This window comes from Neoarius graeffei, chromosome 4, assembly GCF_027579695.1.
Source record: "Neoarius graeffei isolate fNeoGra1 chromosome 4, fNeoGra1.pri, whole genome shotgun sequence".
Taxonomy (NCBI): Eukaryota; Metazoa; Chordata; class Actinopteri; order Siluriformes; family Ariidae; genus Neoarius; species Neoarius graeffei.
The window spans coordinates 82,098,148-82,125,772 of NC_083572.1; the positions used below are offsets into that span (position 1 = coordinate 82,098,148).

A 27,625-nucleotide genomic window follows, 5' to 3' on the forward strand; every position below is an offset into this window, starting at 1 on the left:
GACTCTAAATTGACCGTAGGTGTGAATGAGAGTGTGAATGGTTGTCTGTGTCTATGTATCAGCCCTGCGATGACCTGGCAACTTGTCCAGGGTGTACCCCGCCTTTCGCCCATAGTCAGCTGGGATAGACTCCAGCTTGCCTGCGACCCTATAATGAGATGAGATGAGATGTATCGTAGGAGGGTGTAGCAACACCAATCATGACAGGATTAGTACTCGTCATTTTCCAAAAGACCGGACAGTGAGAGAGAAATGGGAGCGCTTGGTCTACACAGGCTGTGCACTGAAACCGTAAAGCTCGTGCAGCCTGCTGGCGCTTCCGCAGATGACGTCACGAATCTGGCTCCAGACTCCTTTGGGATTTTTCCAGACGTGTTTTGTTATTTTATTTTTTTCTGCTGTAGACAGATGGCCTTGTGCAAAATTATCCTTCTGGATGAGTGTGTAAAGGGACATACTTTCATATAAAAAACCCAGGAAATTGGTCCAGAATATGCACTTTAACCGGTTCCTGCTGTGACATCATGCACTCAGGGCTGGCTGGCTCAGCGGGGCGGCTCAAATGCCAACTTTGCGGTCGATTTTAACTCATCTTATCATCTCTAGCCACTTTCTCCTTCTACAGGGTTGCAGGCAAGCTGGAGCATATCCCAGCTGACTACGGGCAAAAGGCGGGGTACACCCTGGACAAGTCACCAGGTCATCACAGGGCTGACACATAGACACAGACAACCATTCACACTCACATTCACACCTACGGTCAATTTAGAGTCACCAGTTAACCTAACCTGCATGTCTTTGGACTGTGGGGGAAACCAGAGCACCCGGATGAAACCCACGCGGACACGGGGAGAACATGCAAACTCCACACAGAAAGGACCTCGCCGGCCACGGGGCTCGAACCCAGACCTTCTTGCTGTGAGGCGACAGTGCTAACCACTACACCACCGTGCCACCCCTGATTTTAACTCTCAAAAATATCTCATCTCATCTCATTATCTCTAGCCGCTTTATCCTTCTACAGGGTCGCAGGCAAGCTGGAGCCTATCCCAGCTGACTACGGGTGAAAGGCAGGGTACACCCTGGACAAGTTGCCAGGTCATCACAGGGCTGACACATAGACACAGACAACCATTCACACCTACGGTCAATTTAGAGTCACCAGTTAACCTAACCTGCATGTCTTTGGACTGTGGGGGAAACCAGAGCACCCGGAGGAAACCCACGCGGACACGGGGAGAACATGCAAACTCCACACAGAAAGGCCCTCGCCGGCCACGGGGCTCGAACCCAGGACCTTCTTGCTGTGAGGCGACAGTGCTAACCACTACACCACCGTGCCGCCCCTGATTTTAACTCTCAAAAATATATTTTTTAAAATTCCCATTTATGCAGCATACAAGAGTCAAGGATGGAGATACTATCCACTCAGAAATTTATTAAAAAATAAAGGCTCTGGGTATCTGCTTTAAAGCTGCTTTGTGACAATGTAACTTAAACTTGACTTGACTTGAAACCTGAACAGTATTTCTCCAGCCCAATAGGTGGCGATGTATGACATTGGTATTGAATGAACTCTCCTTTCGCTTTCTCCGACCCTGCGCGTAGGGTATTTACTGCGCATGCGCAGGTCACGCTTCCTTTTTCCAGTGCAGCGGAGTCAATCCCAAACGGTATTTGACTCCTGGCTCCGGCTTCGGAGACTGAAAAGTCTGCAAAATGGTCAGTAAAAACACTCAATACCCTCCTCAAAAGATTCATCAGTTGTCGTATGCTTGTCCTAGAGCTTCTTGTTGTGAGAAAATGTCAAAAACATGGCGGATGGTGTTAGATTTTGTTTTTCTTCGAACCCCGGGGTTTCTTTCCTAACGTGGCCTGATGTGGCAGGTTTCCAGCCTTTTCAGAGCTGAGAAATACAACTCAGTGCTTAGTGCTGCATGCTAGTTTACAAACTGCACTTGTAATATACATATATTAGACAGAAATGTATGTATACATCATGGGGTTAGTTATGCAGAACAGCAGTTTCTGTCCCTGAAGGCTGTATGCTAACCCTGCTAACTCCTGTCCGCTGTGTTGTTGCTGTTGCTGCCATGTTAGAAGTTTTTAGCGGTGTGTAATGTTTTTCTGGAGATGCTCTGTATTCATATCGGGCTCATTTCTTCACAGGGATTTGTGAAAGTAGTGAAGAACAAGGCCTATTTCAAGAGGTACCAGGTGAAGTTCAGGAGGAGGAGAGGTGAGGGAGAGCTGGACACTGGCTCTGGATTGATGTTCGCAAAGAAACTTCAAAATCTTGTGTACGAATAACTCGCTTTGATTTTCTTTACAGAGGGAAAAACTGACTACTTTGCCCGCAAACGACTGGTTATCCAAGACAAGAACAAATACAACACACCCAAGTACAGGATGATCGTCCGCTTCTCCAACAGGGACATCGTCTGTCAGGTGAGTGTGTTTGTGTGTGAAGCCAGTATCTCACCGGGCTGCGAGAGAGTTTCAAAAGCGTCTTGAAACATTCGTGGGGCTTCTCAGTTTTCTCACATGAGTCGCAAAGTGTCGCTCCTTCGTCGCTGAAATTTTGAACATGTTTGAAAAATTCGTGTGACACAATTTCTCTCAAAAACAGCCATAAATGCGTTGCTGGTGTCACAAAGCTGTCGTGAACCCTTCTCAAGTCGGTTTCCGTGAGACAGGAAGTGCAAGTGTATTTCACTGGGCTGCGACAGCTTTTAACAAATCGCGAACGTCATTCGCGAGAGTTTCAAAAGCGTCTTGAAACATGCGCGGGGCTTCTCAATTTCCTCGCATGAGTCGCAAAGTGTCGCTCCTTCATCGCTGAAATTTTGAACGTGTTCGAAAAATTTGTGCAACACTGTTTCTCTCAAAATAGCTGCAAATGCGTCGCTGGTATCACAAAGCCGTCGTGAACCCTTCTCAAGTCGGTTTCCATGAGACAGGAAGTGCGAGTGTATCTCACTGGGCTGTGACAGCTTGTGACAAATTGTGAATGTCATTCGTGAGAGAGTTTCAAAAGCGTTGAAACATTTGCAGGGCTTCTTGATTTCCTCGCATGAGTCGCAAAGTGTCGCTCCTTCATCACTGAAATTTTGAACGTTTGAAAAATTTGCGTGACGCAATTTCTCTCAAATAGCTGTAAATGCGTTGCTGGTATCACAAAGCTGTTGTGAACCCTTCTCAAGTCGGTTTCCGTGAGACAGGAAGTGCAAGTGTATCTCACTGGGCTGCAACAGCTTGTGACAAATCGCGAACGTCATTGACGAGAGTGTTTCAAAAGCATTTTGAAACATTCACGGGGCTTCTCAATTTCCTCGCATGAGTCGCAAAGTGTCGCTCCTTCGTCGCTGAAATTTTGAACATGTTTGAAAAATTCGCGTGACACAATTTCTCTCAAAAATAGCCGCAAATGTGTCGCTGGTGTCGCAAAGCTGTCGTGAACCCTTCTCAAGTCAGTTTCCGTGAGACAGGAAGTGCGAGTGTATCTCACTGGGCTGCGACAGCCTGCGACTAGTTGGAGACACAATTGCGATAAAATCTGTGAATATCAATTTAGTGTGATTCCAAGTGAAAATTGTCGCTAATTTGCGTATTTTATCGCAATTGTTGTGTCTCCAGGCTGTTGCAGCCCAGTGAGATACTACCCTAAGGTATTGTGAACGTCATTCATGAGTGTTTCAAGACGCTTTTGAAACAATTCTTGGGGCTTCTCAATTTCCTCGCATGAGTCGCAAAGTGTCGCTCCTTCATCGCTGAAATTTTGAACATGTTCAAAAAATTCGCGTGACACAATTTCTCTCAAAAATAGCCGTAAATGTGTCGCTGGTGTCGCAAAGCCGTCACAAACCCTTCTCAAGTCAGTTTCCATGAGACAGGAAGTGCGAGTGTATCTCACTGGGCTGTGACAACCTGTGACTAGTTAGAGACACAATTGCGATAAAATCTGCGAATATCAATTCAGTGTGATTCTAAGTGAAAATTGTCACTAATTCGCGTATTTTATCGCAACTGTTGTGTCTCCAACTCGTTGCAGGCTGTCGCAGCCCAGTGAGTTACTACCCTAAGGTCCTGCTGAGAGTCTGTCAACCTGGTCAGGGTTTTATTCTTGGTCATGCGTGGCGTTCGGTCACTGTGGAAACGTCATGTATAGACAGTTTGCACTTGTCACGAATCTCTCATGATGCTCTCCGATTTTGTGTCCGCCATCTTTGCGGGCTGGTGACCGAGGAGAGTACGTTGGTAAGCTGTAATTTTGTACGGATATGGCGGAGTGTGAATTACACAGGCATCGTGAATTACCTGGTGTTAACTTTGTCACTGGGAAGCAGATGAAGGCATACAAAAGTTTAGCGCAAGTTTATTGTAAGGATTCCTGATGTGGGTAAATGTTACACAAACCAAAAAAAAAAACACCCCAACCTAATTATTGATGTCTTCTAAGGCAACATTTTACCAAGCTCAACTCCCTACATTGTATTGGGGCTTTGTGCTATGCATTTGTAACTGCAATATAAATTGGAGTAGTGCTTACATGTATGTCACATCTTATATTTGTCTATGGTTCACATAAACAGTAGAAATATAAGCTTAGCCTTTACGAAGTGATCTGCACATACCCGTACATGTTTGTAGCTGGTCTCTTGTGTCCGATCTGTTCAGATTTGCAAGCCGTTGTCTGTCATCTATGGGTTAGAGCTTCCATTTAGAGTCTTTCTTGCATTTTACTAGTGGGTAAACTAAATCTTAGAATTGTTTGAGCAGCCGATAACTGCTCAAATTTGCGGCATTTTGTATTGTTACTTGTTGCTACACGTGTGTTATTCCACAAAGATGGTGGACACGACTAAATCAGAAAGGGACATGTGACGTCATGTGAAAACGGTCTATACGTGGTGTTGAGTTAGATGTGGTCAGGAGGAATTTTATGATGCTTCATGCTGGGATCAGGTTTTATTTTATTTTTTCATGATGGTCAGTGCCAGATTAGGCAATCATAGTGTCATAAATTCTTGGTTATTAGACTGGCAGCACTACAAGTTTGACCCCAACAAATCATCGTTCGTGTCTGTGTTTTGAGGTGTGTGTCTAGAAACTATCATGGTTCCAGAAGGAACGTTAAAGTGTATGCAATGCCTCTAAGCCCCACTTTTTTTTTCCTTGTACAAAGCAACGATCATTATGTTGATTGACCGTGTGTTTTCGAGCCATAGCTGATCCAAAAGGCCATCAATTACCGGAAAAATCAATAAAATCTGCAGAGTTTCACAGAATCTGCCGAGACTGATCTGGAAGATCCCGAATGGGTGCGTGATGTCACACGTGTAACAAAGATCCAGGTATCAATTTCATTCATGTACGCAGCAGTGGTTAAATCAGTCTCGATATTGAATCACGTTTTGGAGAGAATTCTGAGAGTGATTGGGATCCTTATATGTCGGATGAAGGGGCAGGTGGTCATCAAGGATATTCCGGAGTAAATGGTTATCTTTTCAAGCCCCCAAGATGTGAAACTGCCAGTTCACTCAGTTCATGACAGTCCCACTCACTGCCAGAGAGAATTTGAAACACAGGTTGGTTTGTGGATTTTTATTCTAAGCTGTCCACTGCAAAATATAGGGAAAATATTTACAATAAATCTCAATAAATGTAATCTTTAAAGTGTACACTTATTCAGTGTGTCGGGGAAAGGTAGGAGACGGATGCAAGTGCAGAAGTACGTTTTATTAATAAGTGACAAACGGGCAAACAATCCAAAACTGTAGGCAAGATCATAAACGAGAAACAAGCAACGGGTCGGGCGAGGCACAGAGCATCACAGGCGCAGACCAAAAACTGAAACTAGGAACAGGGATCGGAAAGCCAGGAGATCAGCATGGAGAAAAAAGGCTCGGCAAAGTGTACAAACATCACGTAATACTTCGCGCCATGTGCGCGTTGACAGTCCTTTTATAGGCACACTGATGCGTCTTAATCACGTGCAGGTTTGTATAATTAACAGCGCGTGCGCGAGCATCGGCTTGGTGTGTGTACAGTCTAGATGTGCCAGAGTGTCCTTCTGGTGCGCGCGCCAAAGCACTCAGGACTGCCGCAGTGTAATTATTGAAAGAAAATATGAAGTGGGCAATAATGGGGGAATTGATGAACTGTCAATGTCAGATCAAATGTCCTTTATTAAATAAATGGGTTTTTTTTTTTTGCTCCAATAATTCTGATTGTGATTCTGTCTTGATTTGGGTAGATGCAGTGGCATGGTGCAGCAGCTGGAAAATTTAATTAGGTTTGTACAAATCATGTACATGTGCTAATATTATTTTATAGTAGAAATATGCAAATATTGGTGTCCATCATTTCGCGCCTTGACTAACACCAGTGTAAATATTCTAATCAGTCTCGATTATTAGTGGTTAATTGATAATTTAAAAAATAAATAAATGCATATTTACATGGGCTGTCATCAACTTGTCCACAGCGCTCCCCTTCTTGACGGTGTGTGTAAGTTTAGTTTGCACAAACCTCACCCACTGTTGCTTTAGTGTAATTTCTTGGAAATTCGTGAACTGAATATCCTATTGTATATGAATTTGAACATCCAAACACAACGCAGCACTTTCCCATCGTTATTTTTGTAAGATTCCAGCAACAATATCCAATTTCAGCGAGTAAACAAGCACGGAGTCAGGTGACCCGGACAGCCGGTGTTCCATGTGTGACGTCGTGAGGTTATCCCTGGGGCAAGACTGCCTTTTTCTGGGATCCGGAAGCCATGATTTATCGATAGTTTTGTGCTTGATGATAAAATAAATTTATTATTTTTTTCTCCCTGCTTTAATAATTCATTTTGGTCTTTACTAGTGATATTCATTTTAAAGCATTACAATAAGGCATTGCGTACACTTCAGTGGATTTTGTGAAGTTTGTTGCTCTTCTGCTGTCACACTATAGAGGCTTTGCACTGTCACCTGACCCCGATAGTAATGGTAACTATGCTGCCATGACAGGAGGCACGCTTGTAGTGCTTCATTCAGACGAGTTAGTTGTTATTGATTTGGTATGGGAAGGTTTTGCTGCGTTTTTAGATGTGCAAGTTGTTCTGAATGAAACGGACATGGAATTTTTTTTTTTATTCATCAAAATTATATAAATTGTATACTTGTGTATAAGAATGAGCACCTCGATGCACTTGGTGTGCTTGCAAGCCATTTTTCCCTTCCACGTTTTTAGAAACTTCTTATATAAAAAAATTTATATATTTTGCTTGGCCGCAATTGTGCTGTATTTCTTTTTTCGTGTATATACACTCGGTACAGCCTGGACTTCACTGATGGTCTATTTGTTTTTTTTTGTTTTTTAAAAGTCTAACACATTTAGCCTGTTTACACAGCTAAAGTTTTACAAATAATTTTAAAAACAGCGGTTGCTGGTGCTGAATTGGCTCATGTTCAACCAACCAGCGTACACTTGTCACTCTTGTGCTGGGAGAGTACTTGCCTTGAAATAGGAGCTCAAAAAGTCCCTCAAAATGGCGTTCTAAGAACTATGATCACTTGGTTCCTGCAGTTTGGACACATGGGGGGGCGGGTACATCCTCCAAATCATCTAAGAACTATGAGAAAGTTCCTCTGGGTCCTAAACGGCAAGTGTTTGGGCCTGGTGCTGGAAATTTGTCAGCCAAGACAAAATCAAATTGAATGTGTGTAGTTTGATCCCAGTATAAGCCACAGTGCTTTTTGACTCTTGAATCAGAAGGTGTTTAGCTTTCTGTAACACTAGTTCTGACAGTAGTGCTGACTGTAATTCAAAACACATGTTACATTAACATGCTCTTTCCAGTATGTCAGTGTTTTGTCTAGAAACTCTTCATGGATGGGGACTGGTATACCAGACCCTGCAGCTCATCTGAGCCTAATGGGAGGGAATTACAAGTGTTATTTGACGTGGGGTCTAATTGGTGATGTAACATTTTATGGAAGGAGTTTCCAGCATCAGTCAATATAGTTTTCACATGACGTCACAGAGTCGGGGATTCCCTAGTGGCGGCCATCTTGGGGGTCCAGTTTACCGTACAGGTCACTGAGCACGCATTGTAACGCGCGAGTACAAAGTCTTCAAAAGAACCCAAGCAGGCTATTTAAAGCTAGCAATGGTGCACACCTGTTGTATTCACGGCTGTCGTAATAGGTCAGATGATGAAGTCAAGCGGAGCTTTTATGGAATTCCCACTGTACGGGAGCACGAAGGCGAGCAAACAAACAGCATACAAAGGAGAAATCTATGGCTTGCAAGAATCAACTGCAAGGATTATCAGCCTTCCAAACACAGCAAAGTCTGCTCTGATCATTTTATAAGTGGTAAGTTGTTTAAATAAACAATCAATTGTGTTTAAGTTTGTTTTTGGAAACCAAAACATCATGTGAACAATCTCTGGAGAATGCCTAACTAGAACTGCTGAGTGTACGTTTACATTGTAATGTACACTTAATATCGCTCGTTTGTCACGTTTCTATTTGAAACTTGTCACTTCACTCACGCAAGGGTCATTTTTGAAAAACATTTTAGGTCTATTCTGTATGATTTGATTTGTGTTTGGGATGCAAACAGCGCGCCTTTTGGCGGATGCCGCCTGAATCGCATAGATCCGATTTTTTTTGGGGGGGGCGTTGGAGTGTCTGATTATAATTTCAAAGTAAATTCTGTATTAAAATTACTAAATAAGCAAATCCGTTACAGTCCATGAAACAGAAAGTAAAAGGATGAGAAAAAACAGTTTAAATCGGAAAGCTGCGCACATTTGCGCAGCCCGAGCGGTGTGCAGGACTGCTAAAAAAGCTTTCCGATTTAAACTGTTTTTTTCTCATCCTTATACTTCCTATGTTTCATGGACTGTAACAGATTTGCTTATTTAGTCATTTTAATACAGAATTTACTTTGAAATTATAATCAGACACTCCAACGCCCCCCCCCCCCCCCCCCCCCCCCCCAAAAAAAAAAACGGATCTGCGCGATTCAGGCGGCATCCGCCAAAAGGCGCGCTGTGAATATATAAAGTTGTATATATCAGACAGCCTTTAAAGTTTGAAGTCAGTTTCAGGCTTTGGCAGCCCTGCATAGTCACTTGAAAATGCATCTTTGTCCACTTCGTAGGGGTCAATTTCCCCAATCAAGGCCAGTTTGGCTGCATACCGTTGTTGAGATGTCGTCTAATGTATCTATATACTTCTGTTTGCTTGATTTTGCCGACATTGATCTTTATTTTAGAAAACTGACTATATAACTTCATAAATTCGTCCAAGATAACGTAGCCGGTAGTGGCGATGGTCCATTTTGTTTGCCCCGCAAGATGGTGGCTGGGGGGCCTTCCCCGGAATGCCGTGACGTCAGTGAAAACTATCTATAAGGTGCAAGTGAGGCTGGTGAGGGAATGCCTGTTTCAAGCTTTCATAAAAATAACAGGAGTAAACTTTGTTTTGCGGATATTCCACAGCATTAAATGTACACTATATGGGAAAAGTATTACGTTCTTGTTTATTTAAGAATTTTGAGGAGGAGTAAAACACTTTGGGATATGGTGTTATTGGAAAATCACCTTTGCATCAGGCTGCATCACATCACTCTTGTTGACTTGTTTTCCTGTAACTGCAGGCCTTCAAATTTTATTACTTGCTTGAATAAACGTTGCAGGTAAAAATAGCACATTGTGATTACACGCCTTGTGGGTTGGGAATAGGATTTGGGATCGGTTTCACAAACTGGTAAACTTGCAACGTGTTTTCATTACTTTTGACGAATGCACACGACGCACAATCGGAGGCTCTGAGATGTCAGTGATTTTTAAAGAACAGAATTTGTAGTCTAGCACGATTAACAAGGTTGTCTCAGCCCTGCTCAGGCCCTGTGCAGCTTGTTGCAGAAACGTGTACTGGGGTTTTGTTTTTTTGTTTGTTTTTTTTGGGTAGGACTCCATAATTGATAACTGGGTGTAAGTGGTTAGCATGGTCGCCTCACAGCAAAAAGGTTCTGGGTTCAAGCTCAGCGGGGGCCTTTCTGTGTGGAGTTTGCATGTTCTCCCCGTTTCCTTTGGGCGCTCCGGTTTCCCCCACAGTTCAAAGACACGTGGTTAGGTTAATATGGGACGGCCTTGGGCTGAAGTGCCCTTGAGCGAGGCACCTAACCCCCAACTGCTCCCCGGGCGCTGTTAGCATGGCTGCCCACTGCTCTGGGTATGTGTGTGCGCTCATTGCTCACGTGTGTTCACTGCTTCAGGTGGGTTAAATGCAGAGAGGAATTTCACAAGTGTGTGATGAGTAAAGTTCTTCTTGATCATTATGTTCAGGATTTTGGCTTCCTCTAGTTAGCAATACATTACAGTATCTATAATCTTGTACACGTATATTATGTATGTATGTATGTAGGTGAGCATAGCTAAAGTTGGCTAATATGTTAGCGTTGGAGGTGTTTGAGCCACGTGTTAAAACTCGTGCTTTGCATCCGTGTATTCTGTTTTGGTTTTATACCATGCAGGTTTGTGTGGGTTTACTGCGTGTGTTTCATTGCAGCGTTTAAAAGATGCACTTGATTTAATGCCTAGAGTAATCTGGTTTTGATTTAGAGGTTCAGGTACCTGCCCGTATACGGCCTTCAAATGTACATTAATATCAGTAATGTGCAATAAAATTAATTTGATCCTAAATTTGAGAATTGACTCTAGTTTTAGCCAGATGATCATTTTACTCCTCGTCATGATTGCTTGTTATATAACAACCTTTCTCAACAGGAAGTTGTTCAGCAGTTGGGTATTTGGCAGACATGATGCATGTTGGTGGTGTTTGTTTTATGTGGCTGGGGCAGATGTTTGAATCAGGCACTGGTACTTTCTGCAGTCAGTGTCTGGAAGTGTGGTGGGTTTTTTTTAAATTAATTTTTTTTTTTCTCCCCTCCCTCGGAAGAGTTGGGATTCACTCCTTAAATGCCTCATATGGGGGGGGGTATTTTGGGGGTAAGCATGGGGCAAATGAGAAGATATCAGATTTGGCGCAAAAAAAAAGCAAAAGCTTTTAGCTCATACTTTTTGTTCAAGACTCTTCCTGAGCAACTTTTTACAGATCTTAATTTTGCTTCTTTAAGCATTTCAAAGAAGGGCATGCCTTTTTTTTTTTTTTTTTTTTTTTTTCCCCCCCCTAAATTTCACGAGTTGGCTAAACTTTTAATACAGGCTTTCATCTAAACCGGGGAACAGGGGCGCTGCGCCCTCTTGCTCTCGGTGTGCGCCCTCTTACCGAAATGCCGATTGAACCCCAAGTCACACTTGGGGCATGCACTTATATGCTACTGCACAACATGCAATCTTTCTCAAAACGATCTTTTCTCCGTGAAAACATCCCAGCAACACCACATGACAATGTGTCTGATCATCAAATACGTTATAATTACTCCAAAAATATTCCAATCATAGTAGATACACCGCCAGACAGTGCAAAAACAATCCGAATTGGCGTTTTTTCCAGACTGAGGCGCCGTGTTTAGTTGTTTACTTGTCGCGGCTGCTCTCGTGAGATTTGACATAGGTTACATACAAGGTCAGCTGACTTGTAGAGCGAGATTTCTCGAGACTGAATGACCTTTCACCCAGCGGCGCGGGAGCTTTTGACAGAAATAGTTCGTGAGTTGTTTTTGTTGACACTTGGGCATTTAAAGATGTCATCCCGCGGCACGAAGCGGAAGAAAGCCAAAGACTGTCCGGGGCAGAAGATGATTACTACTTTCTTTTTCAGTGTTGACAGACCATTTGTTACAATTTCCCTCTCAGAATGTCTCATTGTAACCCCAATTTTTCAAAGGCTTCGCACGACGGAGGGGGGGACGGACAAGCGGCGCACCCCTCCTCGCTCCCTCGCCATGGTGAGCGCCCTCATACTACATTTTTCTAGAAAAAACCCTGTAATAGGCTAATTCAGTTTTCAATTAGGATTTAAGTTGTTTTAAAAGCAGCCTTCTCATATCCATCGAACTGTAAAAACATTAACTGTAGCATTGTGATTTTATTTAATTGGTCTCTGGGTTATTTTAACCTCTTTGTTGAGCAAGTGCCGAATTAACACTGGCATTATGTAACATGTAAATTGTGAATCATAGGCCAAACATAGCAACCTGTTTCTCCATTGTTCTTTACAAATACATCAGTAGTTATCAGTGAGCTAACCTGAAACTTGTCTTTGCTCAGTTTCGTATCCGATGTCTCTTTTTCCGAATGTGCCATTTCAAATGATGTGCATTTCGAGCAGTAGTCAAGGTTTTATCCCCCGCTGGCCAAAAGGCCCGAAGGGGGATTGTTGTGGCGATGTCTGTCTGTCCGTCCGTCCTAGGAAAGGGTACTCGCATTCTGAAATCAACTCCATTTTTGGAGGAATTTCACTAAACTTGATGAGGCATTGCTATACGTCGGTACTACACGTTGTAATTTTGTTAAATTTGGTCACGTTTTACCAGAGTTACAGCCCTTGATTAACAAAATTATAATCTGACAGTTTCATGAGTGTGAGAGAGGAGTTGATTTCGGAAGGAAAACAATTTTTATCCCCCGCTGGCTGAAAGGCCCGAAGGGGGATTGTTATGGCAATGTCCGTCTGTCCATCCTGGGAAGGGTACTCGCCTTCTGAAATCAACTCCTCTCACAGTTTTTGGAGGAATTTCACAAAACTTGACAGGATTCTGTGTGTTGGTGATGCGCATATTGCAGTTTCATTCAGTTCAGTTGCATTTTACCAGAGTTACAGCCCTTGATTACCAAACTTGTACTTTGACAATTTCATGAAGGTGTATTAACCACGTATAGCATAGATATAGTTGCCAGCGGGGGATATTGTGCTCTCGGAGCACTCTTGTTAACCCATGTACCTTACATTGTATAAGATCAACAACTATGCTGGGGTGTGGGTCCCTCCGCACAGAAATTCTAGCAAGACAAACTACATGAACTGTTTCCCCCTGCCTTTGAGCTATCATTGCTGCATGCTGAAGGGTCCCATCGTACAGAGGGCGAGAGAGATTGGCTGTATAACTACAACCTGTGGACACAGAACATTGAACTGTCTACAGTGTTAGGACGCCTTCAATTTTTGGTGCTGTGTACATATGAATTATTTTGAATTTGTTTTTGTTGCAGATCGCTTATGCCAAGATCGAAGGAGACATGATTGTGTGTGCAGCATACTCTCATGAGCTCCCCAAGTATGGAGTCACTGTGGGTCTGACAAACTACGCAGCAGCCTACTGCACTGGACTGCTCCTCGCCCGCAGGGTAAGATCCCCATGCACTGCTTACTACTCTTACAGTTAATTAGGCTTCTATCCTTTGTCCTTCAGATGTTGACCTTTAAACAGTATAAAACGGACCCACACAGATGTTTGCCTTAAAGGAGAACTGAAGGCAGACTTTTTTAATCAAAATTCTATTTCTCATTTTATTAACTATCGGAATGCATTTCTGTTTGAAATATGCTCTGTAATACATCAGTCCGTATGTCAAAGCAATAGCCGTAAATGAGATTCGCTGAGACCTGCGCGAGACTTCGTAGGACGGAAGTAAAACGTACAGCGGAAATCTAAGTCACCAACATCTGCCAACACTGTCAAAAGACATTTGCACCCTCTCTCGAATGCTGACGTAATCAAGCTGGAAGTTTTCCGTGTCCGAAATCGCTCCATACTCACTATCACTATATTTAATTTTTTTATACTTTATTTTATAATGTGACTCTCTTCGTGCAATAATTTATAATGCGCAATACCTCACTCCATAATGTGAAACACAACATGCATGCCTCAGGACTGTGCACCTTCCCCCCCTCCCTTTTTTTTTCCTCTCTACACACTGTTTGCACTGTTATTGGAGTTGCTTTTAATCTCCTTGTACATGGGTATAGTGACAATAAAGGACACAGGGACGCCATTTTGTAGTGCTGTCTGAAACCTTAGTGAGGATGTGGGAAATGCGCTCAGTATAATATGTATTTATTACAAAAATACATGCATGTATTTATTACTTTGAAAACCCACCAGCTGCCTGATCTGGCACGTTTTAATTGTGCGACAGTAATGACGTAAATACAAGCGCGACGGACTCGTCCTTATCCTGTTGTCTTTCCAACTCTTCTTTACTCCACGCTGGTTCGAAGTCGTATGGAATAATCTCTAGGGGTGTTCACACGGCAACTTTTACTCTGGTGTAGCACCGGGGCTGCCCCGGTAGAGCGTTCATACGGTACAAAGTTATACCGGTGTAGCCCCTGAAAGCTGCTTAAACCGGTGCAAATCTAACCCTGCTCGGGAGGTGGTTTAAGAAATTTACTCCGGAGTAAATGCTAGTTTGCGGGGCAGCACCGATTTATAAAATGGGATGTCTGAACGCTACAGGGGTAGACTCGCTATGCGTGAGGAGAGTTGATTACATACGGGCATTGTGTAATTTGCATCCTGGTATTTTGCGCTTCCAAAATGGCGAATATCAACAACAGAACTGCGTGTCTTCCAGTGTTGCCAGATTGGGCGGTTTTAAGTGCATTTTGGCAGATTTGAACATATTTTGGGCTGGAAAACATCAGCAGTATCTGGCAACGCTGGTGTCTTCATCCACGTTGTTTTCCCGGTGCTTGGTGATGCCATGACAACCGGGAAAAGGAAGTACATTTTCAAGCATGCGCACATTTCATTTCCGCATTACAGGGATGGCAATTTTCCGCCGAATGGTGGAAATCCGCTGTTTTGAATTTCAATTTTCTCATTTTTGTGGAACGTCTAAATCCATAGAGAAGTTTTAGGGGGGGGTTAGGTACCTAACTTTTATTGCTGCTACCGAGATTAGTGTCAAATCGTATCGAAACCACATGTCTCGCGAACAACGGAAGCTTCTATATCAAGTGTAACAATGAACAAGAGGGCTCTGATTGGTCCACTCTACATCCGCTGTACACGCACTTCCGCTTCCCTACTTTCCCGGTTTGGTTTGTTTTCACGACCGGCATTTTTAAAAACACGAGCGAAGATGGAGCAGCATGAAGAGCGGTTGATTGAGGAAGTACGGACATCTGTACGACTCCAGTTCTAGTCATTATAAAAAAAAAAAGTTCTAGTCATTATAAGTAACCGGAGGATAAACACTCCACTAACCACACCCACCAACTACTCCTAGCGACTTCGCGCCCCCTTGCGTTGTGCCGGTGAATAACATTAGATACTTACTTATTTTTATCATGTATTTTTCACACAATATACATGTAAAATGGCTAGAAAATAGGTAGAAGAGGCTAAAAAGGCTAAAGCTTCAGGGGGGCTCTGCCCCCCCTGAACCCCCCGTTCGGAGTTCATCTCATCTCATTATCTCTAGCCACTTTATCCTTCTACAGGGTCGCAGGCAAGCTGGAGCCTATCCCAGCTGACTATGGGCGAAAGGCGGGGTACACCCTGGACAAGTCGCCAGGTCATCGCAGGGCTGACACATAGACACAGACAACCATTCACATTCACACCTACGCTCAATTTAGAGTCACCAGTTAACCTAACCTGCATGTCTTTGGACTGTGGGGGAAACCAGAGCACCCGGAGGAAACCCACGCGGACACGGGGAGAACATGCAAACTCCGCACAGAAAGGCCCTTGCCGGCCCCGGGGCTCGAACCCAGGACCTTCTTGCTGTGAGGCGACAGCGCTAACCACTACACCACCGTGCCGCCCCGTTCGGAGTTTCAGCTGAAATAAAATTTTCCTGTTGCCATCCCTGGCATTATTACTATCGTATAGCACGGTTGCAAAAACTGCCGTGTGAACGCAAGTGGGGCTGCACCGGTGCTAACACGCTTCTCTCTAGTAAGCAGGTTTGTGACGTGTGAACGCTCCACAAAATTTACACCGGTGTAAGATATATCGCAACAAAATGCATCGGTGCAGCATCGATGCAAATATGTGCCGTGTGAACACCCCTTCTGTCACGTACGTGAGGGAGGCGGATGTATGTGCAGAAGTATACAGTTTAATAAAGTGCGGAATATATATATACAGTGAGACAGTGTATACACAGGCAAACAATCCAAAACGGCAGGCTAGATCAAAAACGAGAATACAGGCAAAAGGGTCGTCAAGGCGCAAACGGTACATCAAAGGCTAAGCAAGGACAAGAACGAGAAACGGGCGCAAGGATCGTGAAACAGGAAATCAAGACGACTGGTAGAAAGGCTTGGTAATGCGTACATGCGTATCGTAATACTTTGCGATGCAAACGCATCAGCACAGTCCTTAAATAGGCAAACACACTTCCTTAATTGAGCTCAGGTGCGCCTGGTTCACGGCGCGCCTTCAGGTGCACGCGCCGCAGCGCGCAGGACTGACACTCCATCACTGATGAAGCTGGCAAATCTCAAAATTAATCTAAAATGGAATGATCTGGCAATCTGGCTGCTGTGTAAACAGTTTTCAAAATGGCGGCGTTGACACTTCACATTTGAAGTCTCGCACAAGTCTTGTGAAGATCACATGGATAAGCGACGCCTGCCGCGGACCAAACGAACTATGTTCAATATGGCTAAAAACCGAAAAGGCTGATAAGTGTAATATAATATGCCACTACGAGTCACGATACAAGGTTAATAAAACCAAAAACGTAATTGAATACCACGTTAATTAAGAAATAAAGCAAGTTTAAAAATGACTTCAGTTCCCCTTTAAGTCCCATTACACAGATGTACAGTGTGCTAATGTCCCAGTTGCCACAGCAGTATTCTTAGAATTTTGACTTAAGCTCTTCACATCTAAAACCTTTCTACTTAGTTGAGTTTGTGTACAAAGGTGTGTGAACTAGGAATGGTAGTAACAAGGTATTACTGTGTACTGGGGTATTTAGAAATCCAGACGGCATGATTTTCAGTGGTCAAAAGTAGTTGCTCTTTTTGTTAAACTGATCCGGTGATGTAGTGCACAGCACATGCCAGAGGTCAGACTACTAGTGAGAAAGATGGCGATCGGTTCACTACATTTCCCGTCAACCCTAAAGGGTGATTTGTTGTGTTGTGCAACACCGTGGGAGTGATGTGATTTGTTGAAATAAACCAAGGATGATCTTTTTAACTCAAGGTGCTGTCACCATGTTTCTCTCGCATTCAACTTCCTCACTGGTGACCTTGTTGAGACTTGGATGATTCTGGAGTTTGCAGTGCATGATGAGCGTAGTTTCGCTCAGATTGGGTCACTCTGCGCTATAGGTCTCCTGCCTAATCACTTGGCGAAATAGGACTAGATACAGAATCATGAAAATATTGGGCCATTATTAAAAAATGTTCTGTTTCCGGTCCACCGGCCGGGTGAGTGCCGTTTGTGCGGTTGAATTTTTTTTTTTTTTAACGCCGGTTTTTCGACTTTTTTTTTTTTCGGGTTCGTAAATCTAAAATCGAACTTGACATTTACGCATTCCCGGGGCTTTCCACTAAGGCTCATACTAGCCAGCCATGACAAATAAGTAGCCAGCCGGGGGGAGTAAACACAAAATAAACTCCTGTGCACGCAGTTCCCAGGATTAAATGTATTTTCCACAGACCATTTATTTATTCACTTTACTCAAATACAAAGTAAAATGGCAGTAAATCTTTTTCTTTTCTTGCGTATTGCATCATGAGGCGTTCCTGGCTTGTAAATCTCTTATTTTCGGTGCATGACACATTCACGCAGCTGAGCATGCTATGAATTAACAACGACAACGGTCTGCAGTGGGGCGACACAAACACTCGGCGAACATTTCTCCATTTGTGTATGAAAATACACTCCAACTACTCAGTTTGGTTTCATTTACAACCAACGGTGTCTTTTGATGCCAGCACGTAACCGAACGAGAGAAGACTGGTTTACCGGAGACAAAATAAGCGTCATCTCCGCTTCTGTTCCCTCCGACACACTACTGCCTCCGCCGAGTGCACACGCACTCTGAACTGAATCAGCTCTGCGCATGCGCCGTGCGGCACAAAAAACCGGCAGCCACCATGAAGGAAGGAGATCCGGGGTTTTAAATTTTGCTTAAGTGTGAAATCGCAAAATGGTATTCTAGCGAACAACAAAATAGTAAAGATTCAGAAAAACAAATCATTCAGTGATCATTTTAATAGTGTAATTTCATCCGAACTCGGCCTAACGGTCGATTATAGAACTACAAAAAGTCCGTGTGTCGGACATTTTAAGTACCTTTGTAAAAGTTTTGCAAATGTTGCAGTCAGCATTTAAAATGCTAACTTAAAGTTTTTGTACAAGTTTCAGTTTATTAAACTGTCATTTTATTAAATGTCTGCTTTTGTAATAAAGTACTAAAAGAAAAAGCAAACAGCATTGCGATTTTCTTATCCATCCATATATATTAAAAAAAAAATCCCTCCCTCCCGACTGAATTTTTTTGCTCACCCGGTGGACAGGAAACGGATTTTTTTTTTTAAGGATGGCCTTGCTACGTTTTGATGACGTCTTCCAAATACAAAAGTAGTTTATTAGCCACGTGATTCTATTCATCTGCCCCACACATGCGGTCTGTTCAGCCGACTGATGCATCTGCAGCATCAGGGCCTCCAGCAAGATATGCTGAATCTATGGAAGAAGGGTGCTTATTTTCTGTCTCTTCCATATTCTATGGGCCATAAGTACTATATGCTGCAGCGACCTCTCTCTCTCTTGCCAGCAGCTCATCTTTCACTAGTGTGAACAGGACATGGCTTCCCTCACTGCTTATCCAGGACACGTACAAACTTGGTCTTGTGTACCAGCACAAGTGATTCTCCCCCCCGTGTCCAATCTGATTGGATCCATTCTGCAATTATCAAATCGCTTGACTTGTCAAGCAGTGATGTGTATTGCTCTTAGTCAATATAAGCGAACCTGTACAAGTTCTTCAAACTATTGGTGACTAAAAACGACCAACCTTGCTGCTCCCCCGTCTCCCTCTCCCTCAGCTGCTGAACAAATTTGGCTTGGATAAGGTGTATGAGGGCCAGGTGGAGATCACCGGAGACGAGTTCAATGTGGAGAGCATTGATGGACAGCCCAGCGCCTTTACCTGCTACCTGGATGCCGGCCTCGCCAGAACCACCACTGGCAACAAAGTGTTCGGAGCCCTGAAGGGAGCCGTAGACGGAGGACTGTCCATCCCTCACAGGTACGTGCTCTCTAACACACTCCTGTGACTTTGGGGTTTTTAGAACATGGTGTAATTCACAAGGCTCTTTTCTGAGACCTACTGCTGCTTGATGATGATGATTCCTTTCAAACTGAGCAAATTGTTGATGTAACTAGTTTCAAGACGGGACTGAAAGCAGCTTAAGGCGAAGGAAAGTTTATTCATTTTATGTGGTTTGAAATGACCTCGCACAATCATTTAAATGGAGCCATATGTGAGGTCTTGTTAGTTTTAGCAGAACGGCTCTGATGCTTAGACCTGCCTTTTTAAAGTCCTGTCCTTTTGCCCACTGAATAGCAATCAGTAAATACTGGCTTTGGTTCCTGTATCGGCTGTAACGTGTCTCCCTTTTCCTCCTAGCACTAAGCGATTCCCTGGCTATGATTCTGAAAGCAAAGAGTTCAACGCTGAGGTCCACCGCAAACACATTCTGGGCCTGAACGTGTCCGAGTACATGAGGCTCCTGATGGAGGAGGATGAGGAAGCTTACAAGAAACAGTTTGCTCGCTTCATCAAGAACGGCGTCACCGCTGACAGCGTAACTGTTTTTTCTTAAATTATAGCTGTAGTTGATATTCTTAAACACATCTTACTTTTCATAAACTTGAATATCGGGGATTTTAGCAAGGGAAAGTATTTAAAAAACATTTTTCCTTACTCTCCAAGATGGAGGAAATGTACAAGAAGGCCCATGCAGCCATCCGTGAAAACCCAGTGCATGAAAAGAAGCCCAAGAGGGAGGTCAAGAAGAAGAGGTGTGTACAGTTTGTTTGTTTATTTATTTATTTTTTGTACCTTATTGTTTTGGAACATTTGTATTGTAGACTTAGTAATTTGAGAGCGTTGCAGATCATCAGCTGCCATAGGACACTTTGATGGCGTATTCACACCTACGTTGTTTGATCCGGACCAAACAAACCAAATTTCCCTTGGTCCGGACCTTTTGGGTTGGTCTGAATACAAACCACCGAACTCTGGTCCGGACCAAACAAGCGGACCGAGACCGAGCTGCAAGGTCGGACTCGGTCCGGACCAAAGGAACCCTGGTGCGGATCTTTTGGAGGTGTGAAAGCAGACCGGACCTAATCCGACAGTTTTGCTTTTTTGTACCTCGGGAGCTTCTGTCGTTTGTCGAGCATTATGGGAAACAGAGTCTTGACACTCCACCGCAAAGTGCAAACACTGTTTCGGTTGTCAAGGGAACCTTACAAAGAGTCGTTCAGTCATTCAGACCAGTGGTAGGCTAGACTACAGAGTACAAAAAATGAGTAGGGGGCAAACGTGGGCCGAGGAAGAAACGCGTACCCTTGTGGATATCTGGGCAGATGTCCACATCTCTGAGCTTTTGGAGAGAACACACAAAAATGCTGACGTGTTTGCTGTATTCAGTGAGAAAGTGAAGGAGAAGGGGTTCACGCGCTCCCCAGAACAGCGCTTTGTGCGCGTGTCGTCTCTGACCAATAGCTGAACGACCTCAGGGCGCGTGGCTTTGTTGACAGATTTTGGTCCGCTTACTAAAATGTACAGTGTGAAAGCGAACCGCACCAAAATGAAAAAATAAAAAAAACCATTTGGTTCGGACCAAAGCAAGTGAACTATCGAACTATCCTGGTCTGAATACACCCCAAGAGTGCTGTCGATTCTTTATTTGTACACTTTTTTACATTTTAGAATGATGTCCATACAGGATGTCTGTGGATTATTAAAATGATGGGGGTGGTGTAATTTACACCACAGAGGTCTTAAATTTAATTTTAGCAATTTATTTGAAATATTTCAAGCTCACTTGAGAGGCTGCTATACTGATTGGCTACAGTTTTCTGTCCCTGCAACAAAGTGTGGTTGATTTCTGTTAACTAACAAATGCTATATACACATCAAAAATACATCAACCACTGACAGGCATGTCAGTATTCCTAACTTTACACAAAGTAAGTCTGCCTTGCTCCCCCTTATACTTCCTTCTCAAACTGCTAGTCAGAGTTTTAATCTTTTGATTTAAAGTGTATGTAATATTCATTTTTAAGGCATATGTCATTAGTAATGACCAAAATGAATAAAGCGGGGGGAAATAAATGTTATTTACCAGCTGGGAGGTCCATATCGTGAAATACCATGACCGAGGTCTTGTATTCAAGGCCGAGGTCACGGTATTTCACCATACGGACCGACCTTAAGCTGGTAAATAATATATTAATTTTTTTTCTTTACCAAATTCTAACAGAAAACGAGAGTGCCTGAAAGGGAAGGGAGAGCCGAGCCGTCATTTTGAATCCTCATTCACGGCTGTAATGCAAATTGCTTTCTCCTCAGTATACAAGTGCACTTCCATGGAAGGAAAAAACTACATTTTGCCGCCTATGTAGTCCCCTATTTATACAAATAGGAGTCATTCAGGATTTAGCCATGGTTTTGCTCGGTGTTGGCAAATTACAGGTTTTAGCTTTCTCCTAAAATGTTTTATTTCTTCGCTTTCGCTGTGAACACTTGTTATCGCTATCCATGCTGTAAAATTAATGCCATTTTCCTGAGAAATGCTGGCAAAAATTTATAAGATTTTGATAATCTTATAAATAAATCTTATAAAAAAAAAAAGATAAAAGTTGACAAAAAATGCTACGTTTGTTGTGAACGAGCGAGTCGCCAGAGGTCCGTACCGTAGTATATGGACCTGCTCGCCAGCCAATCAGAGCGCGGGATTTGGACTGCAAAAAAAAATGTATATAAATTTTGTCACGCACAAAACACTTTAAATCGCAGCTTCTGGATCCCAGAAAAAGGCAGCCTTGCCTCAGGGCTAATCTCGCATGATGTCACACGTGGAACCCCAGTTATCTAGGTCGTTCTGGTTCATGTGACTCCGTGCTTGTTTACTCACTGAAATTGGATAGTGTTGTAGGAATCTTACAAAAATAACGGTGTGAAAAAGTGCTGTGTTGTGTTTGGATGTTCAGATCAATATACAACAGGACATTCAGTTCACAAATTTCCAAGAAAAAAAAATAATCTAAAGCAGCAGTGGTTGAGGTTTGTGCAAACAAAGCGGGCAGATTGTGTCGCCTACTGATAAAGCGGATTCATCAATTGTCCGCCACCACAACGACCACATGGGAATTATTGGAGCAAAAAAGAAACCCATTTATTTACTAAATGACATTTGATCTGACATTTGGACAGTTTGTCGATTCTCCTATTAACACACACCGTGCACCAGACGCAGGATCATGAGCAACATTTATATGCTCGAAACATCCGATCTTCTGTCTGACGCACTTTAACAGGAAGAAAAATGCGTGCACGCAATCATTTAATTATTAACTTAAACATCTTAAATGCTCAGATTGCAATATTGCAAGTTAATTAAAAAAATTTTTTTTAAGTTCTGTTCAGGAAAACATGATGAAAGGTAACCACTGCATTCTGCACATCTATTTATCCATCTCCCGTGCACGCTACAGAGGAAGACTGTCGTTAACTGGCAGTTTCTCGTCTTGGGGGCTCAGAGAACCATTTACGCCGGAATATCCTTGATAATCACCTGCCCCTTCATCTGACACATAAGAATCCAAATCGCTATCAGAATTCTCTCCAAAACACGATTCAGTATCGAGACTGGTCTAACCACTGCTGTGCACAGGAACGAAATTGGTACCTGGATTGTTACATGCGTGATGTCACGCATCCCTTTGGGATCTTCCGGTTCAGTCTCGGCTGATTTGATTGATTTTTCTGTTAATTTATGGCCTTTTGGATCAGCTATGGCTCGAAAACACACAGCCAAGCAACGTAATGATTGTTGCTTTGTACAAGGAAAATGAAGTGGGGTTTAGAGGCATTATATTCACTTTAAATGAACCTACTTGTATTTGAGTTTTGTGTAATTGAGTCAGTGTTGTATGGTACTGTTGCATGTGTTATGTTGGATATCAGCAGTCATGCAGGGCTTTTTAATGAAATTAACCATTTGACTTTTTTCTTAATTTGAGTGAAATGAGCTGTTGTGCAGGTGAAGGTAGACGTCTAGATGTTTAATAATTCTCCTTGGTCACCAGACCATTTTTTTTATAGCATTATGACGACTTGTTGGCCTTTGACCTATCAGAACTACTTTTTTTTTTTTTTTGGTTTGCATGTTTTGATATTTAGCATGTATGAAACTAAATCAGTTGTTTGTTGTGTTTAGTGTAGCAGCATGCTGGGAGTTTATGGTAATTTAAATCCTGTGTTGGTTTTGTTGTTCAGTGTTAAGGTTGTGTTTATGCCTAGGTTATTTACAAGCATTTGGTCTGCTCTCCTATTGAGTGAGATCTTGGTGTCTAGTTTGCAGAGTAAACATGAGAAGTTGTAGTTTATGTATTATGATTTATTTGAGCATTGAAGAAATTGATTACTCATTGATGGGTTTTTAGACATCGTATAAGCATGTACAATCTTGGACGTGAGAAACAGGTCCACGTTTTTATACTTTTGGAACAACCATCACCTTCCCTGTTTTCAGCTGGGAAGAGTTTAGCTTTGAAAAGTTCCTCAAATGTGTTAAAACAAACAAAAAAAACCCAAAAAACCTTTGCTCTACCTTTCCTGAAAAGGGGGGAGAGGAAATCAACAAATCTTTCTGCTTTAATCACAGTGCAGGTATTTGGTCCTTGCTTCCAGACTGGTGCTGTGCATGTAGCACACAATTGGTGTCAATGGTTTGGTTTTGCTAACTTGAGTTTCTCTGACAGATGGAACCGTGCCAAGCTCACACTGGCCCAGAGGAAAGACCGCGTTGCTCAGAAGAAAGCCAGCTTTCTCCGCGCTCAGGCTGCAGAGGAGGATTAAAACCGCCTCACTATATGATTTTGCAGAATTTTGTTCTAATAAATCTATGAGAAAAGACTCCTTTTGTTTTGTACTGTATTAAAAGCAAACTTTTACCACTCAAGATCTGGCAATGTGTCAAATTGACATCTGCATTCCTGGAAATTTAGAATTTTTTTTGGGATGAAAGGTATGGAGATTTGGTTAAAGACCTTACAGTGCTCTCCACATTTATTGGCACCCCTTGTAAGGGTGGTTTCCACTGTTTGAAGTATCTTCATCTCACATGGGGGGGGGGTTAACTGATTTATTCAGAGAAAATCAAGAAATAAAACCAATTACTGTACAAGTCAATACTTCGTACAACCTCCCTTTGCCACTGAACCAGCACTCAGGTGGATTTATTCTAACCCTTTGTTTACAAATCTTCACAAAAATTACAGTGCCCTTTAGATGGGGTGCTAAACTTTTAAAACCTAATAGGTTTAGAACAATCCCATAATTCCCTGTGGAGAAGTTTTACAGGTCTGAAAATTTGCATTGTATTTGTATGGTTGTTAAAAGGCACAAAAAAACCCCTGTATTGTTGACCTACTAGTAAAGCCATGCCATTTAAGAATGGAGTGGTTGGTCGGGGGTTGAGGGAACTACAACTTATTAGGTGAAATATTTGGCCAAGTAGTGAGTTAAGAACTGAATTAACAGTAATTTGTCTTTATTTATGCTTCTTCAAACACATTTTTGGAAGAATACAGTGTTTTGTACAAGTTACAGGCAGTGACAATATGCAATTACTCCTGATTAAAAATATCGACCGGGAAGGCATTGTTTAGAAAATGTTTTAATCCCCTCCAGCTTTATTTTGTCTGCTTGTAATCCCTGATCTTTCCAACTAAAATCAGAACCATATTCCTACACATGCAAGTTTTGCAAATGATCACATGCTTCTAACTTGCATAAATATTGTACCTCATTCATGAAAGTAAAAATAGGTTACATTTTAACCTGCTTTCTACATGTAGCCAACTGGGATTGCTGAAAAAAATTTATTTTGCAACATTGCCTCTCTACAAAATTATATCTGGAATAAGTTTTCTTATAAAGCTTTCAAAATATCTCATCCCCATATAATACAGAAACTGGGAAGTTGCAATTTGATCGCATCACTGGCAGGATGTCTGTCTGCTGACCTGTTGTGTGCCTTCTACAGCAAGATTAGATGGGTACGAGAGTTCACAATTGTGCATTTGCTCTGGTGAATCACTGGCTTAATCTTTCAAACCTATTTTCCCCTCACATTGGTCTTCCCTACTGGATAATGAAAGCTAACACATGAAGACAACCGCTGTTATCGTCTCCACCTGCTGCTTATGCAACATGGACGGAATTATCATTCTTCCCACCCAGAGAGCATGACCAGTTATGGTCCTCTGGCCATGAATAGCTGCGGCATCATGACTTGATAAATCTCTTGAAGAAAAGGTTGAAACTGCAGATAGTTGTTCCACTTGGGAGCTGGTTCATTCATCTTTAGTAAGTGCTTTATGGAAATGGGTCGCTCTTCCATCACAGGGCAAAGTTCACATGTAGGGCAATTTAGCATAGCCAATCCACCTAGCAGCAGATTTTTTTTTTGGAGGTAGGAGGAAACCCACAAGGGCCCAGGGAGAACTCTCCACAGAGAAGAACTTGACTTCAGGATCAACCCTGGAGATGTGAGGCAGCAATGATGCCCACAATACCATCATACCTCGCTTGGGAGTTCAGAGTGTATCTAAGAAAAGTTTGGATTAGAAGGCTCAGAAACCTTTGTAGATGGATTCCTATCTAGACAACTACAGTAACTTTGCTTTCATTTGGAGTCCTTGGTGTGCGAAATCTTCTTCCACAGCAGTGTTTTCAGGTTGTTCAAGATGAGCGAGTGTTCCATCTCCATTTGTTCAGTGGCTCCTCTCAAGGCCATGCATGCATATAGCTGCTTTTCTAATTCTTCCTTCACGTCCAGTGGTGCTCCACGGAGCAGATAGTCCTTCAGTGCACCACACACTTTAGCCAGGTTCGGCTGCGTCACCTCAGTGGTGCAGCGGTGCTTTGTGAGGTCACAGGTGGTGTGGCAGTCTACTCCATATAGACAGTCGGTGTCGACTTCACACCGCCTCTCGCGCATAATTTTCTGGAAAGCAGCTTCAGGAACGATGCGTCTGGCATCCAGCACCTTCAGGTCATGGCGCTCAGTGTAGCCAAAGCACGCTGCGTTCACTTCACACATAAGGAAGCTGCCAAATGGCCCATGGAAGATGTCTTCCACCAGTTCCAAGAGGCCGATTGCAATTTTGGCCTTGCGAGGCCATGATGGTGCCACCCACTGATCCATGCTCCTGCGCAGGCCTGCTGGAAGCCATAACTCCACTACCCAGGGCAGGCTGAGGCCATAGAGTGGTGCATACGGCACCTTCTCCACTACATACAAGTCTCCGCAGAAGCCCAACAGCCTGGGAGTGTGTTCCCGTCCCTGAAGAACCACCGCCATCAAAAACTCATTCAGCTGCAGCAGAGCCCAGGCTGAGCGTGCTTCTGCCAGAGATATCTCACCATCCTTGTTGGCATCAGCGACACCAAGCACGAGCACCACCAAGTCGTGCAGGTTGGCCTGATCGCCCACCTTCTCCTAAAGGTAGGGTAACAGGTGCACTGTTAAGTGTGAATATTGATAATTGTAGAGAAAAAACAAAACAGTTTCATGAACACACTACTGAGCTGTGATACTAGATCACAGGTTCCCAACCCTGGTCCTAGAACACCCCCTGTCCTGTACAATTTAAATGTTTTCCTTGCTCCCAACACCTAATCCAACTAACCAAGGGTGGGTTTCCCAAAAGCCTCAATGCCAAGAGCATCTTAACTAGGAGTGTTCATTTTAAGCTACTCGCGTGACCATTTAACGATGATCTTTGTGCTACGATGCTTTTGGGAAACTCAGCACAGCTAATTAACAACCCCTCCTGAGGACAAGGTGTACTCCAGCACCAGGGTTGGGGAAACCATGCTAGATGGTAACGTGCCCTGTGTATATACACAAACACACTAGATAATAAGCCTTCTCAACTCAAGTCATGAGGATCCTCTACCCCCCTGCACAGTTTGAAGTGTTCACTACTCCCAACATGCCTGATCTAACTGCTCACAAATCAAGTTCTCCTTGCGTAGGTATGGGAGCGGTGACCGTAGGAAAATCTTCCCAGGACCAGAGTTGAGAACTGGTTTCTGTACATTTTGCTCATTCTATTTTCACTTAAGAAATGTGAAAATGAAAAACGAATCGCGTTTCGATTTTCATTTCAAAATCCAACAATGAAAAAACAAGTCATGTTTCGTCCTCCGTTCGGCCACTGCGTATATAAAATAAAAAAAAATAAAAAAAAATAAAAAAAGGACTTGATTTTGTCAGCCCTGTGATGACCTGGCGACTTGTCCAGGGTGTACCCCGCCTTTCGCCTGGAGTCAGCTGGGATAGGCTCCAGCTTGCCTGCGACCCTGTAGAAGGATAAAGCGGCTAGAGATAATGAGATGAGATGAGAGGACTTGATTTTCGTTTTCTCCTTCGTAAAA

At 43.0% G+C, this 27,625-nt stretch overlaps 2 protein-coding genes across 3 annotated transcripts in view; one reads left to right on the plus strand and one right to left on the minus strand.

The window, feature by feature from the left end:
- Window positions 1-1,613: 1,613 nt before the first annotated feature.
- On the plus strand, window positions 1,614-24,094 carry rpl5b (ribosomal protein L5b). Its single transcript, XM_060919836.1, has 8 exons — window positions 1,614-1,722; window positions 2,170-2,239; window positions 2,333-2,448; window positions 13,178-13,312; window positions 18,990-19,192; window positions 19,574-19,751; window positions 19,880-19,968; window positions 23,941-24,094. The coding sequence occupies exons 1-8, from the start codon at window positions 1,720-1,722 to the stop codon at window positions 24,035-24,037; spliced, it is 891 nt and encodes a 296-aa protein (XP_060775819.1). The 5' UTR covers window positions 1,614-1,719; the 3' UTR covers window positions 24,038-24,094.
- Window positions 23,941-27,625, minus strand: part of dipk1ab (divergent protein kinase domain 1Ab) — a 78,565-nt gene continuing 74,880 nt past the window's right edge. For both annotated transcript variants that reach the window (XM_060919834.1, XM_060919835.1), the window contains one exon: window positions 23,941-26,684. In XM_060919834.1, coding sequence (XP_060775817.1) covers window positions 25,869-26,684 — 816 coding nt within the window. In that variant the 3' untranslated portion in view covers window positions 23,941-25,868. The remainder of the gene's footprint in view (window positions 26,685-27,625) is intronic.